This window comes from Oenanthe melanoleuca, chromosome 3 (assembly GCF_029582105.1).
Source record: "Oenanthe melanoleuca isolate GR-GAL-2019-014 chromosome 3, OMel1.0, whole genome shotgun sequence".
NCBI classification, from domain to species: Eukaryota; Metazoa; Chordata; class Aves; order Passeriformes; family Muscicapidae; genus Oenanthe; species Oenanthe melanoleuca.
Genome location: NC_079336.1, coordinates 23,867,200 through 23,883,972, shown reverse-complemented (window position 1 = coordinate 23,883,972; position 16,773 = coordinate 23,867,200). Strand labels below are relative to the sequence as shown.

Here is a 16,773-nt window from a genome sequence, read left to right as displayed (position 1 = left end):
GCAATGTTCTTCTAAAAAAATAAACATTGTGCCATATCTTCTTCCACTATACTGATGCATTTTTCATTATCCCACGTTCACAAACCACCTTAATCAAAGTTTATGATTATATGACGAAACATCCTCAACTTGGCTGAAAACTTTCAGCTAGAAACACAACTTTTCGTGATGTCTTCATTGTGGTTGTAATTTTTATTCTAAAAGAAATGGAGAGTTCATACATCTCCCTTTTTTTGCAGCCTAATCACCAAGTCCTGCTCTCCCCCAACTGATACATGCTGGTATCACCTTCAAGTCTCCAGTTTTTGATCTATTTTTCACCCACCCTAACCCACTTCTAAAGTCTTCCAGTGCTTCCTCTATTAATAAGTTAGTACTTAGGTATCTATTCCTAACATTTCATAGCTATAATTCACTCTTGACATTATCCCAGCCATTTTTATACCTGTTTTTCAATCAATTTACCTATATAAACACTTCAGGTTCCTTGTGGGATTGAATTACACCCATTGATCATAACCTTTGTCCATTTCAAACACAGTAAATCCTTCAGCATTTGGGGGATTTAAACAAATCTCAGCAAATAAGTGTGTTGAGGGGTGAAAGTCTTTTTCTTTCTGTCAACTAGATACCACAGGTAGAAGTCTTGATGTTCAAATATCATTACCAAGAGTACTTCATGAGTACAAGCATAAAAAAAGTGGGTTTTTAAAGGACTTCAAATGGATATGGATTTTAGAATATGCTACATATGCTTTAAAAAAACTAAAAATTGAAGTATCATGATGTGAAATGCACCCAAAAGAACCACTCAAATGTGGAGACCTTGAATATATTTTTCCATCTATAATTCATTGAATTTTCCTGATATGTACTTGGGGAAAACAAAGAAAGCATCTTTAATTCCTTGCAATCAATAAGCTTACCTGAAAGCTCACACACACCACAACTCCTGGGGAGGGATAAGAGGAAGGGGTGAGAACCAAAGCAAAAAAACCCCAAAAAACCTCATGCATTGAGATAAGAACTGTTTAATAACTGAAACAAAAAATTTGAAAGTTATTATAATAATAATAATGAAAAGGATAGCGAGGAATAAAACCCAGGAGAAAGAAGTGATGCACAACACAACTGCTCACCACACCCTGACTGGTGCTCAGCCTGTCCAAGCAGCAATTGGTGAGTCTCAGGTAACTCCCCTCAGTTTACACACTGACCATGGCAATCTGCAGTATGGAATATCCCTTTGGCCAGTTTGGGTCAGCTGTCCTAATTAATTGTGCTTCCTCCCACATTCTTGTGCAGCTGCTCCCTGGCAGAGCAGGGAAGACTGAAAAGTCCTTGATTTAGAGTACATCCTCCTCAGCAACATCTAAAACATCATCAGCCTTATCCTCGTACTGAGGCCAAAACACAGCACAGCAACAACTACAGGTAGAAAACTGACTCTCTCGCAGCCAAAACAGGATAAATTACATGGACTTAAGGCTGTCTGAAATGTTCACCATTTTCAAGGGGATCTCTCAAGTCACCTCCATTTGCTCTGCTTTTGCTCACGCTGCCAACCACGCTGCATGTGTGCAAACTGGGTCCCTTCTGGGAGAAATTCACACAAAAGGCACATTCTGCACATCCCCCTACCTGCTACTGACCACTCCAGCCATAGTGTCAGACAAAAACTAGCCCGAAGTAACCCTCCCAAAGCAGAGCAGAGCCCTTAAAGCCACACTGAGCTTGGGAGCTCCTCACCCTTCCTTCTGCTGAGCACCCAACTGTGATGTTCTCTTCATCATTAGGTCTTGAGAGGCTTTGAAGTCAGAGACTGTTTCATTGTCTTTGATGCCAGTACCTCACAAGCTTTGGGCTGAAACATCCAACTCCAAACCAAACTGTGGTACATTTGATTGAGATCAGATGTTGGATGGAAAGGAAACTGCTTCCTACACCAGCATGACTGATACACAGGACTATGCTCTGGCGTAGTGCAACCCCTCAGAAATTCAACCAAATATTATCTTAATGTCTCCTTTACTGACACAGAACACTGAAGTGTCTTCTCCAGCACTGTTTCAATTTTAGATGTGTGTCTCCTGTTTTTATTCAAGTAGAAAAATATAATAATTTACTTTAAAGATCCACTTAGAAGAGTTGATGCTTGCAAAGAGATCCATCTGCAATGCTTAACTGCAGAAATACATTTTCTTTTCAACTTGTAAAACAGGGATTGGAATTTTGAGGGCCTCTGGTTATTGGTTTATTGGGTAATTGGGTTTGTTGCTATTTGGTATGTTGCTGCATAATTCTATCAGGGTGTCTTTTATCTTTAGAATCCTTATTTTCTTACTAAGTATAACTTTAACTGCATTACTAAAACACAGGAAATGTTTTCAAATAATTTATATATTCTTAATGATTCTGCCTTTCTAATCTCAAGCAGTTACATAATCATAGGACAAGTGATTCTTACTGAATTTACAAAGCAGTAAGCATTTTAAGGTTCTCAGTGTCCAGCAGCTCACAAGCTCAAGAGGATTCTTTTTTGGATTTTTCCATATAATCATTTCCAAAATACTCAGCTTTCAAAAACACAAAATGGTCAAAATGTGTGAAATGTGAAAACAAATTTCCATTTTCTTCAAATAGCAACAAAAGCATTAATTTCAATCTTTTGTTAGTTACTTGCAACTGTATGCCATAATCTGTACATTTTTCTTGTACTTACAGTCCTCCTGACTAATAAAAGGAAAGAAAATATAGTTTAAGGCAATTTGTAGTACTATTAATCAAGTGATGTAAAGCCAAAATAATGAAGTACACCAAAAAAGCTCAAAGTCTTTGCCCCATTTTGCCCTTTGTTTCTTGCACTTCAGTTTAAGATTTTTCATTCAGAGGATTTGTGTTGTTATATTCCCTTCATTGTAACACAGACTTATTTTTCAAAAGATCTTATGCTTGAATTTCTAAAAATAAATTTATTATAATGTAGCAACCCACTACAGAATACATGTACAAACAGCCTGTTACCAACACAGATTTCAAAGCCCAAGTGAAGGTCAGGAAGGAAGAGCTGAAGTTCAATGTCTATGGAAGCAAGTTACAGTTGAACCAGAAATTCCATTTTCCCTTGGCTCACCTGCATCCACTGCCTTGATGACCTCATTCTTCTCCCAGCTGTTTCACTTAAGACCATAAATCTCATAGCATGTCTGAAAGAGCTTCACTTCTATTGAAAGAATCCATGATGTCCACTTAGGCACCTCCAACTCAGATATTCAGTAATGCTAAATCAGAGGACAGTTACCACTTCCAAAAAAACTTCAAAGCCCCAAGTTTTTTAACCATCTACTACAACCCATCAGGTGGGGTGATGCCAGGAGCTTAACCAACAGGAGAAACCATCCTTGCATAAGGATCCATGCTTGGCACTTGGATAATTTGTTTATATCCATGGAGCCCCTGGCACTTAAAATCACAGATTAATTCATTCTAAACAAAATAAGTATTGCTTCTTAGTCATTAGGCACAGAATTATATCAGAATCATTATAAACATAGGCAGCACAGCACACAACTGTACAAAGCTAGGCTGTCACTTGAGGGACAAAGTTACAGCTCAAACAAAGCTTCAGGCAGGGCAAGGCAAGCTCAGAAAAACTGAGGTCAGTGAGTTTTCATGCCAAGGCCCCACAGGGCTGGTACCAGTTCCTAGCAATGGCAGGACTGTGTTTATGTGTTTATGTGGTTAGAGGCTGCACTGGTAGCAAGGTCAGTCTCCAGGCAGGGCATAATGTTGTCTTGAAACTCCTTAAGCATCAGATAAAATATAACTGAGGTCTGTTACTCTCCCTGGGAGATACCCAAACAGCTTGCCAGAAAACACCAGCCCTGCTGGGAGCTCCCATCCACTGCACAGTGGTTGCTGCTGCACTGAAAACAGTTTGTGTGCAGGGCAACCTGGGCTCTGGGAGAATGGGTGGAATTTAGGTGACCCAAAGCTTCATTCAGATGGCTGTTTAGCTTAGCAGGATACAGGAGGCTCCAACCACAGTCACACATTAAGGAAACTTTAAAATAAATATATGCCAATAAGCTTTTAGCTTCATGATGAGTCTGTTGGTAGAATATCTTTTTTTTATTACTTTCTTACATACAGGTGTCTAAACTCTGATTATGCTCTTTTCCAAGTATCAAAACCAGCTTTCTAAATTTAGTGTCAAGGTACAAATTAGGAAGTTGATTTCCCTCAGCTCTCATATAGAAGAGACAGACAAGACTCCTCCAGAGAGTAATTTTGATCATAAGAACTCCCACTTAATTACCATCCCAATATAGCTATAAAGAAAATACAAAAGACTTTTGCTTTGCAATTTTTTATTAAGATGGTACACAGAAAAGTGATCACAAAAGGGGATAAAAATATTGAACTTTTTGAAGAAAACCAAAAAAGGTAAGTCAGACAAAAACTACCTAATAACTGTGAAGAAAGTTTCCTTTCCCATCCTTAAACACACCCTATAAAATAGCTTCCTAAAGCAGTAAGAATAAATACTGGATGCAATTACAGCTTCAATATTTATCTTTCATTTTTTTCATCCTACTCAAAGCACTAAATGCTTCTGTCTTCCAGGTGGTGAAGTGCATATTCCTCAGTATAGGGACAAATCCAGCTAGAGAAGGGAAAGAATGAAAGAAAGAAATAATAACACAAATAACACAGCTACTTAGTCTTCAGTGAAGTATGCTTCCAGTCCTTCCAGTTCTGTATCAGCTTTTGCATTTGAAGAGGTGGGAGTAGAACTTGAATTTATGCTTTCCTGACTATTATTTTTTTGTTGAAAGTTTCCCGAGTTATTGAATTCCTTCTTCAGTTCTCTGCCACCATTTAACAGCTTCTGACTTTCTGTAAAGTACTGATTAGGATGGTTCAAAGAAAACCCAATGTCATCAACCTGCATGTAAAAGGAAAAGAGCACGAAGTTATTACATGTATTTCTAAAAATAATCTTTTTCATATTCAATAACAGATTAATTAACAATTCAGTAAGTTCCAATTTAGTTGAAGAAAAGGGCATCAGTTTGTAAATAATGCCTCAGTAAATGTTAGCATGACACAAATCTAGTTTCATCAGAAATGTTCTTCCTTCATGGTAGAAATAAAGTAACTTTGGCACATTCAAACATTATTCACGGTCTTTACTACAGTAAAAAAAAATAACACCCTAAAACATCTAAAAACATGTAAATAAAATGGCATCACTTTTGAGATGTAGGACTAGTGAATCTACACCTTAAAACCTTTCCCCACCCAAAAGAGGGAGTGAGAGAAGTCTAGAGTACAAATGAAAGTGGAAAATACTGCTAGAAGTTGTAGTAACTGCACAGTATAAATCTAGATCTTAAGTATCAGAGTGAAACTGCAAATGGAAAGGAGTAGCTTCATATCTTTCCCTGGTTTCTGCAGAAGGCACAAATGCAATATTTACAAGGGACTGGGCTAAGACAGAATGCCCACAGATCGAGCTTATCTTTGCTCCATCAGTGCCACCATCAGCATCCTGACTCTAGACACACAACCTGTACCACAGAACTTTTCAGTGGAAAAGAATACAGAAAACTAGCATAAGGTGCAGCAGATCTGTATTACTATTTTCTACTCAGCAGGTACATCCTTTCAGCTCTGGAATTATTTGATTAATCAACATTCAATTAATACTCATCAAATATTTCATATCAACAAAGCTTTCAGCTTTGAAAGGAAGCTATTCTGACATATTCACCACAAACCAGTTATAACTTTTGTATTTCTTTTGGGATGCTCAGAAGTTGGAAATGCTTACTTTAAAAGGTACTTTAACCTCCTATTCATGCAACCTGTACCTTTCATCTGCCTGTTAGTCCATGTGAATTCTAGAAACATTTTTTAAAAAATACTGGTTTTAAAATACATTGGAAGACTTACCAAATACATGCAACACACCATGGAACACCAAGAGCCATATACCTGTAAATTTCTGCTCCCACTATATTCCTTTATTCCCCAGAAGGGCATAATAAGCAACTCTGCACACACTCAGAGTCTCTTGAGGACATCCTGTGGCTAATATAATATGCCAAACCCCATCAATTTAAATTTCAGCTGCTTGTGAATAATCATAAAGCAGAGGATCAGTGTGTGCTCTAAATGGAACCCTGATTAAATGCATTACCACTGCCTAGCTTAGCTCCATTAGAAAATGGTGATATGGATAAAAAAATCTAATTCAGACATGAATTAGCAACTGTAGTCAGTGACCTTGCTTGAAAAATCTTAAAAGTAAGTAACAGTCCTAGCACTCTAATTTGGTACTCAAGGGCATAATGAAAGAAACCCCCAAAAAACCTAACCCAAAGTCATCACTGAATTTGATTTTAGTCTTATCTGGATGAGTTTCATCCAGCCAGCTTTCATCCATGCTCCAATTTTCATTACATGGGAACTAAATTACTTTACACTAAAAAGGCTTAAAAAGAAGTGATATAGTGAAAAACTGGCTTTCCTTTTAGAAGCTCTTAATGAGCTCTGTGTTATTTTTAACATTAAAATCTCAGTTCTCCTCATACCAATTTAAGAGTCACTTTTTAACTCTTAATTTTATTCTACCCTCTTCTCTCCCCAGCAGTTTGGAATAAGCTGCAGAAGCAGCTCATGGTAAGATTGGAGCCTACAACCATGTTTTCAGAGGTGATTGATGGTATTTGTGAGTTTTAATTTGTGGGTTTTTAAAAGCTGTTTACAGGTTGTTAGTTAAAATTGTTGTATGATTCCATGTACCATTTTTCCTTTGTAAACTTGAATGCTACTTAAATAAAACTCTATCAGATGAAGCTAAGACAACTCTTAATTAAAAGAATTCCACCCATTCAAACCATCAATTTTTTGTGATGAGAAGGCCTTAAAAGAGAAACAGGAAGATCTTTTCATTATCTTCATTTGTGATATAGTGATATAGAAAGAATTCTGTTCTCTGTAATTTTCAACAGGGTTCAGTAAGCATTTCTCTGAATAAAAACATTCTGCTCTGGCTGGAAATTCACAAGAAATTTGAATATGAAAATGGAAATCTTTTTTTTACATTAGACTACTCATACAATTTTATGCAAGTTTTACAATGTTTTAAATTCATATAGATCAAAGCACAATAATTTTAAAAGCCTCATCATTAACTTAGTTATAAGTTAGCTGAGACTAACTACAAGAAATAGAGAAAGTAGTGGTATATCTATCTGGAATCCACCACATCCAAAGAAAAATGCATTTTCTGTGCACTTTAAACTTTTAATATGCAAAAGCTTTAAAACTTTAAGCTTTTAACCAAGCAAAAAGACCTGCCACTTCAGACACAATTATATAATCCATCCAAATAGGTGATACTAACACAAGATTTTTTTTTTGATTCAGCACATTTTGCACACACTGGCTCTCATACAAACTCCAGTTTAGTATTCCTGATATGGCAAATATTGTTTTGAAAATCCTGAAATAATAGTTTTGAAGCTGTAACATCTTTGGTTTTTAACCAAGAACTTTTAAAATGACAGCTGATAATGCTACAGCTGATATTAGTGAAAAAACCAGGTGGAGCAATCTTGGTGCCACAGCTTTTCTTTGGGCACACTTAGAGAAGAGTTAACAAATTGCTGACATGTATCTCAGCTCCTGCCAGGTCCATGCACTGGACCACACAAATGATGTCTGCTTTTGCTCTGTGGTTGTGAAAAAGTGAAACTAAAGTTCAGGAGAGGTGTAGCATTGAAGTTAATAAGCCCAGGTTACACAGAATATACAGAGCATCAGCTTTTTGTTAGCCCATATTATTTGAACCTGTGGCACTGAAAGTGCAGGGACACAATCCCCATCACCCACCCCCCAAAAATGTATCTAAACATTCTCACTCTAGTCTCAGCCATATGTATTAGCACAGGCTTGGTGCCAAGCACTAGACTACTGAAGCTGACCATGTGAACTTAAGAGAAATAAAATCTTTTAAAAGTCTGTTACAAAGTCATTGTTACATTGTCAATCTTACCAACATACACATCACAACTTTTAAGAATTGCAGGCAACACCAACAGCTCTTCCCAACACATATCAAACACTTCCATGGCAAAAATTTTACATAAATTAAGTTAAAATTCTCCATGTGAGCAAGTCCATTACTTCCATGAAAATTTTACCTAAGATTGTTCCCCTACTCAAAGAAACAATCAAAGTCATGCTAATTAACTCTTTTGAAATTTCCTTCACTGAAAAACTCTGCTAGTGATATACAGGAAAGCAAAGGTTTGATTGCAGTAAAGGTCACCAGCTTCAGAGACACATCTTTTACCTCCCCATAGAAAATATTTAAATTAATAAACCATATAGTTGCAGAATATCCAAACAGGCTGGTAACAAGTTGAGCAGCTAAATTCTGTAAAAAAATTGCCATCATAAGCATGAGCCATTCAAACTACTGTGTCTGTGTATTCAGCTCTCTCTCACTGAAATAATATCAAGAGCAAAGCAGAAAAATGATTGTGAGTGCAAGCAGCAAAGACAGATATTTATATTACCACAAAATTGATAAAAAATAATGCTTTTCTGGAATTTCCTATAGAAGGATGGAAAGGCAGCTTTCCTAAAATGCACAGTACTGATTTATCTTTTGATGAATGTTGACCTTGGGGTCTATAGTCATTTTGAGAAAATATTATTCCTACTGACATGAGCTTACACAGAGCAAGTGTTACCTAAATTTAAAATTGTACATTATTTTGAATTTCCTTCCAGGTTATTAGACTTGTTCTCACATTTTCTAAGACATTAAAACAAAGTGTTCCTCTCAAAATACATCTGACAAAACAACACTGGACAAAAGCTCAGAGTACACCTTTGCTATACATTCATACATATGACTGCTGGAAATATGTGAAGGCAAACTGTTTCACTTCAATCAATTGTGAAAACTGGTAAGAAAAATGAAAGTCAGTTGTAAATGCCTCTGGGTGGGTCATCTAATCCTCATCCATATTCTCAGTAAGGTAGTTCCACAGTCTGCTGTTTGAAAGGGATGGTTCCATTATTTGGTTTGTGAAGAAAACAAAGCTATAAGAACAGCTGTGCTTCACTGTTTTTGGTTTTTTTATGACAAGGCATCTTGAACCAGTGCACAAGCTGGTTCTTTGAATCAAGAAATCACACAGGAGATGGAGTGTGGCCATTTGTTATCTTGAAAATGTTTTGAGAAAATTTTAAGATATCTTTGCTTGCAATTAAGCAAATGGGAAAGCGCTGAATGCTACTTATCTTGATTTAAAAAAATAATCACACATGGCTAAAATGTGAAAAAATACCAAATAAAAATTAACAAAAGAAACCATGCAAATGCTGGGAGATTAAATTAAGATGTTTTTATCTAAACACATCAAACTTGCTCAGTGTTTTAAAGCCTACAAATTTGATTAAAAACAGGATAGTGAAAAAGCTAAATGACTTGAAATAGATAAGATTTGACAATACTGACCTTTCAGGAAGACAGCATAATACTTTACTACATCTTGTAATGTTGAGGGTATTAATATCATCAATATATAAATGCAGAAAATTGCAAAAGAATATTTGAAATTACTGAAAACTAGCAAGGAAAAACAGCTAATGATGGATGGGCAAACTGAAAATAGTCTCTGGGCTTCATCCATCATTTCCAAGGCCTTCCTCAAGACACAGTGGGTGACAACTGCAGAACAAAGAATAGTAGCTACTCACATCATGTGTCAACTCAAAGAACTTCTGACAGGCCAGTTGGTAATGCATTCCCTTCACCAGCTCCAGCACCTACACGGAGGGAGAGAAATACCACAGAGTCACAAGTAGCACACACACAACTTACTGATACTGTCAACAACAAGGTATTCCACCACAGCCTTGTACAACAGCTCATGGACATTTGCAGCACACCTTGCAGACACCTGTGAATCCTACTAACAACTGAGAACATTTTAAAACGCCCTGGCTGCGTTAAAAACAGGATAAAACCACAGGAAGGTATGCCCAACCCTTAAAATGTAATTTCAATAATCTTAACTTCAAGAAGAAGTTGAATCTATATTTTGGTAATATAATTGTGACAGTTATTGTCAAACTATCATATTGCAACATCTCTTCCATAATTGCACACATAAATCTAGCAATTCAAGTGGTTGAAGCATGAAGCAATCAAGGACATGATTTGTATTTTTATTTTCCACATTACCAGTTCATGCAGATGCACAGTAAAATACTACTGTGCTCTCATCAAGAAAATTTAATGCAAATCCTTTAGACAAGTATCTGTGAGAAGGGAATGCTTTTACCTTCAATCAGATTTGTCCTTTTTGAAATGAAGCTATTTCTAGTCAAGCTCAGCAGAATATGTGAGTGAATAGGCTGTTTTGAACACGTATTAGGAAAATCATGCCATCTTTTGTAAATACAATTTGCTTTCCAATTCTACTTCAGGTAATCTCTTCTGTGCTGCATGAAGTCCCATTCTTATCACCAGAATGCAATGCTGGTTGAAATATTTTAAAGTTTCATTACCTCCTTCCTCCTTTATATAATCAACATGTATGCTCACTCTGCTTATCAAACAGAGAAAATTGCTGGAATTAAGAGATAGCCTCAGTGGAAGGAAAAATAGTTTTCAAGAAATGTTAATTTCAAGCCATTTCCCAAGGTTGACCTTTGTGTCAAACACAGCAATATACAGTTTAAATCCCTGCTGTACTCATTATCGGATGCTGCCTTGTATTTATTGACAGATATATAAATAAATTACATTTGCTGAATGGATAAAAACAGCCACACACTGACAGGAAAGTACTTAGCCTCATTATTTCTCTGTAATAGCCCAACTATTACACTTCTATCCCTCTTGCCACCTCCTTTTAAACCTTCTGTAAAACAGCAAGGCCAAGGCCAGCTAGGCAATGAAGTCTGAAATCTGCCACTATGTGTGTACATATGTGTATTTCCATTTTATTTCTCCTCTCTCCTTGAAACTGACTGAAAAAATTAGTAGTTAAGGATTGAAAAAACTCATCTATTCTAAACACTTCAATTTTATATTGCCTTACATTTGTTTGTTTGTTCCTTACAATATAATCTATGCCATACAAAAGAAGAATCTCTATTTTAAAGAAAATGCTAACCATGTTATATGTATATACTTTCTTAAAAAGTATTTTTCATCTAATATGGAGTAATTATCAGAAGACCTATTTGTCTGTTGGTTAGTTAAAAGAAACATTCACAACATTCTGTAGCATTCACACTTATCCAACCTGAATTTTCCAGCTGAAGTAAGTCAGCTAATTAAATCTAGTTCATAAATACTTATGGTTTTCTCAAAATTCTTCCTTATCTAATTAAGATTACATTTAATAAAACAATAGAAATAAATAGTTTTCTAAATTTATGTGTAAATACATTTTAAATCTCAGACCTTAAGTGAGCAAACAAACTCAGGTATGGACAAACTCTTAGTATAAACCCTAAGAGATTAAAAATTTGGTATGCATGCCAGTTTCAACTGGTCACACTGGACCAGGCTCACATTTTGCATATATGAAAGGGAGGGAGAATAACATATTTAACATATTTAACATATTTAACATATTTAACATATTTAACATATTTAACATATTTAACATATTTAACATATTTAAAGAAGAATAGCTTTAGTAGATTAACTTGCTTTATCAGGGAAGAAGCTGCTAAGAGGAAACACTGCAACAGAATGGAGCCCAGGTAAAAAGGAGACATGTCTGAGAGAAAATAACAATTCTCCATTAAAATAAAACAGATTTAACATCCCTAATAAATATTACCTTTTCTACTACAGTTGTGTCCATAATGAAAGCAAGCTTTCAGCTGTTTTTCCCTAATATTTCCCAGAAACAGACCACCACTCAAAGCTTAATTCACAGCAGCAATCTTTTGCCTCTACAGACACTAAGCTATTTACACTGCATTGCTTTATTTTGTAAGTAAAGGTACATACTCAAGGACTTTTCCTGTTAGTCCTTATGTGCCTTTTTTCTTCACTACCATCTGCAACTTGCTTTTCTGATATTGCTCTACTGACTGCTAATGAGGCTGAGATGATGTTTGGCAGATGTATGCAACCACCTGCTTTTATAGATCCTCAGAATTCAAAGTTGTTGCATAGCAGGATAGTTGGGGCTCTGTAATTATCCACTATTACTTTCAACTTACTCAGTTTGGGTTGTTTTTTTTTTTTTTTAATATTGTGGAAATAACTTACCATGAAAATCTTTCTATTGTAGACTCAGTGACGTATGATTAATTTCTAACTTGCCCTGGAAAGTTTCTTTAGCTGCAGGGAAAATATTTTTATGGACAGCAATAACCTAAAACTTTTTAAATATTAGATCAACAGGGAGAGTATTAGGGTATTTTTTACTGTGGTGGTCTTGTGGTGGGTTTTTTGCAGGCTTGGCAGTTTTTTGTTTGCTGTTTTGATGAGGTTTTTTTCATTCATAGAAACATATAGCCATATCAGAGGCCCAGGCACAGACTGGCTTATTTATTTCCATCTCTGTGAAGAACCGCTAACCCACCAAAACACTGTTGAAGAATATTACACAAAGTTCAGTGAATAACTTAAACAAAACCTTTAATTTAACTCAGTTATCAGGGAAAAAATAGACTTTTAAATTAAGAGAAAAATTCTACTAGAAAGAATAAGCCTTCTACTGAAGTTATCTGCTGTTCATTGACATGAGTATCTCTCCTTAAAGAAATGCTTTTACTCCTAATAAAAATGCAGAAACAACTAATATAGACTCCCTGTTTCTTTTACTCGTAGAATCAGAAATTTTTACTACTTTTTGCTTTTGCGATTGACATGATTTGGGAAAAAGGTAATTTCTCCAAGAGAACTTTCTGAAACAAATAATGGATATTTTGAAATAATTAATTCAAAGCCTATCATTTCTATCTCCCTATATGTAAGATGTGCAGGCAGCACATTACAGTGCATGTAGTACAGCATCACAACAGATGTATTAATCACAGAATCATAAAATGGTTTGAGTTGGAAGGGACCTTAAGATAATCTAATTCAGACCCACCTTTCACTAGACCAGATTGCCCAATGCCCCATCCAACTTGGCCTTGAACACTTCCAATGACAGGACATCTACAACTTCTCTGGACAGCCTGTTGCAGTGACTCACCACCCTCACAGTAAAGAATTTCCTCCTTAAACCTAATCTAAACCTCCCTCTCTTTCAGTTCCCTCTTGTCTTATCACTACACGCACTTGTTCAATATGTAAAAACGTATCTTAACATATACTTTAATCTTTATAGTCTTCAAATTGATTAGCTGTTATCAAACTGATTTCATTAAGATTTTACCTAATTAGCAGTATACCAGAGCGAGAAATGAAAAATAATATACTAGAAATTCAAATGCTATGCACTTATACATTCACACATTAGATGCTCAGCTAATGCTTCTTTCTCCAAGAAGCATTAAAAGAAAAAAAAATTAGCTACTATCTCAAATATAGACTAACCTAAGGAAAATATGAAATTTGATATTAATACAAGTTTAATAATTGAGCTCTTGGAATAAACATCAGGATTAGCTCTCTGCTCTAAGCACTATGGTAACTAGTCAAGACCTGTAATTCATCTGCTGCATTACTTTGAGACTATTACTTCAGTATATATAATCCTAGACAAGATACAGCCTCAGAAAATCTAGACTGGAACAACAGGTTGGATCCAAATACTTCATAGCAAGGAGATTTACATATTTAAATGCTTTGATCACTTTTTTCATTACTGACAGTATTATAAAATGAATGCAATGAAAACAGTCTGAACTGACCACTGAAGTCACATGAAGTCTGGAAGTATTTTGTCTGTTCCATCATGACAAGGTCCAGCTTCCCCTTTTCACACCCAGTCCTACAACAAAGCCCTTTAGGATGGGGTTTGTTCCTACCACATAGCAATCAAATGCTTTATCAGAAACTCTTATGAACCTTAAAGGAAAGGCTGCATGTCAAGAGTATGGACAGCCCCAGAAACAGAAGGCTGAGAACAACACTAGAAACTGAACATCTTGGGTAAAACCACAGCCATTAGGGCTAGACACCAACCCCACATTTTGGGTCACATAATAGCCATGAGGAACAAGCTTCAAAGACAAAAAAGGGCCTTGTTTGTGGGTTTGGAGGGACGATGTGAGTACTCTAAACCAAAATATGAAAATCCCAGTGGAGGACCAATTCATCAGTAAGTAGATAAATTCAAAATAGATGTTGGAAAAATCATCATCATCATCATTCCCAAAATTTTTCAAACAGAGCAAGGAATGAGCATAAGAGGTCCTGAGCCCTAGAAAAAAACAAACCATTTATTGAAATACAGAGCTGAAAGGTCAAGCTCTGAACCATTCATTAAAAATAGGTTTCTACTAGTCTGTAAGGGAGCTCTCATTGGTACCTGGAGTTAACAGGAAGTATAAGAGTCAAAGGGTATGGCTTGAGTAAATACCAGTCTTGAGACAAGGTACTGGAAATGTAGTTACATGACACCATTGAAAGATTGGTAAACCATCCACCCCTGATATCTACTCACAGAGCTAAAGAAAAAAAAACCATTTCTGATAGTCAGCAACTGCCATCAAAATCAGAGAAGACTCCTAAAACCACTGTCTGGACTGAAGGATCCTGAACTTTTAGTCACACAAACACTACTGGACCATGAAAATGGCACAAAATGGAGGGGTAGCAATAATGACAGCTTGGAGACTGATGGCAACTATTTTTCTTCCTCTTCTCCTACGGATATCTCAAAGACTGTCTAATGTAAAAGACTAATTTCTCAGAACCCAGGTACAGCCAACATTTTATTTTACATTATTTTGATAATGTTTTGAGTGGAGGATGTATCATTTTATGGCTTTTTTGGTTTAACACTAGGAGTGGACACTAAAGAGACCTTTACCTTAATTGCACTTAAACACCACAAAAATCATGGACAGGACAACATCCATTTTTGGGCAAAGAAAATTTGATGGAGATGGTTTTTCTTAGTCATTTTTGATAAGAAAATATAAGACTGCTATTGAATCCAAATTCTACTTTACAAAACAAACAAACAAAAAAAACAAAAAACAAAAAACCCTGAGCACATACACAAAAATAAAATCACAATTCACATGAAATAAGGAACTACATTAAATATAAAGAGACTGTCTTTACTGTGCAAATTCACTGAAGAAATAACTTCTACTAAATCCTACCTACACATACAGCAAGGCATCTAAGCCAGTAAATCCTCACCAATCTATCCAATGATTAGCAGGATAAAAATCCCAGACCAGCACTGACTCTTGATGTATATATAAGGAAAAACAGGAAAGATCTCTAGGGCCTCTCAGATATATAGATGCTTATTGATATTAACCAGAAGAAAATATGGAAAAAAATAAAAAGGAAAAAACTCCTAGGAAAAAGTATGAGTATTTCCTTACTACAATGAACAACTAACTCTTTAAAACTATTTTCTTTTAATTTTTATCTTAATCAATCCTTCCAAGGGAGAATACTTTAAGTAGAACTTTCACATTCTTTTCTATCCTGTACAACAGTTTGTTGATGTCTGACAAGCAGTGGTGACATTCCATATGAACTAAAGACAACAACTTAAAGCAGGTTTCTCCTGTGTACCTAAAACAGACTCCAGCCAGTTAATACACAGAACTACTTGGTCTCAGCTTAAATCTCACCAGTACATCTTCTTTCAATGAAAATGATGACAACCTCTTACTGCCTTAAGCTCTTGCTAGAGCAAGCAGTGGGAGTCATAGTTCTTCAGGACACATCTCAAAGTTCCAATTCCTACATTGCTTTTGCTATATAAGATAGATTTTCAATTGAAGTTTAGATTTTTTAAAAGCTGATAAAAATTTCTGCCAAATTTCATTAGGTATTTTATGTGTGTTTATTGTTCAGAGGGAGTTAGCACAACAAAGAATAAGAACTGTATGGGTTTTAGAAGTTTATTACAGAAAAGAATTACATTTGTATACTGACTACACAGTAGTCATCCACAAGTAACTGCAAGAATAAAAATAAAACTCTCTAAAATACTGCCAGATTAATTTAAACTTCTTTTCTAATCACAGTGCAGTAAAACAAAGTATAAAAAAATTCTGGATTTTATCCATAGAAATAAACCTACTCATAATATTAAACAAGAAAAGGTGGTGGTGATAACCATCTCATTAGTAGGAGCATTGCAGACAGAAAGCCAAAATTCTGGTATAAACCTTTTATAAGAAGAAATATTTCACAATACATACTGACAAATTGCATATGGCATTCCTACACAAATAGAAAGTAAAATTGAAAAGCAGTGTCTTATTAACGAAAGTGTCAAGCAAAATATGCATTACCTGAGTTATTCCACTGGGAGAGATCTTGTATGACTGCAGCTTTTGCTTCAGTAGCTCAGGATCACTGTGGCGGAATGGGCACCCTGACAGTAAAAAATAAGCAAACTCACAAACAAGGCTGTTTACTCAGGAGTTAGTGCAGTAAGGCACTCAAGAGACCAGCTAAGCTGTTCCTAATTGTCTAACAGCTTATTAATAGGAAAGTTAATTACCCATGTGTACAATTGCTTTTTTTTTCCTTCTTTAAATAATTACTCTACTGCAGAGTTATCAGGGCAC

General features: G+C 35.7%; 1 protein-coding gene across 1 annotated transcript in view; it reads right to left on the bottom strand.

The window, feature by feature from the left end:
- Positions 1 to 4,359: 4,359 nt before the first annotated feature.
- PRIM2 (DNA primase subunit 2) overlaps positions 4,360 to 16,773 on the bottom strand; it is an 82,557-nt gene continuing 70,143 nt past the window's right edge. Inside the window, exons 11-13 of the mRNA XM_056488581.1 lie at positions 16,495 to 16,577; positions 9,784 to 9,852; positions 4,360 to 4,948 (exon numbers count right to left, since the gene is read on the bottom strand). Of these exons, the coding sequence (XP_056344556.1) occupies positions 4,721 to 4,948; positions 9,784 to 9,852; positions 16,495 to 16,577 (380 nt within the window). The 3' untranslated portion in view covers positions 4,360 to 4,720. The remainder of the gene's footprint in view (positions 4,949 to 9,783; positions 9,853 to 16,494; positions 16,578 to 16,773) is intronic.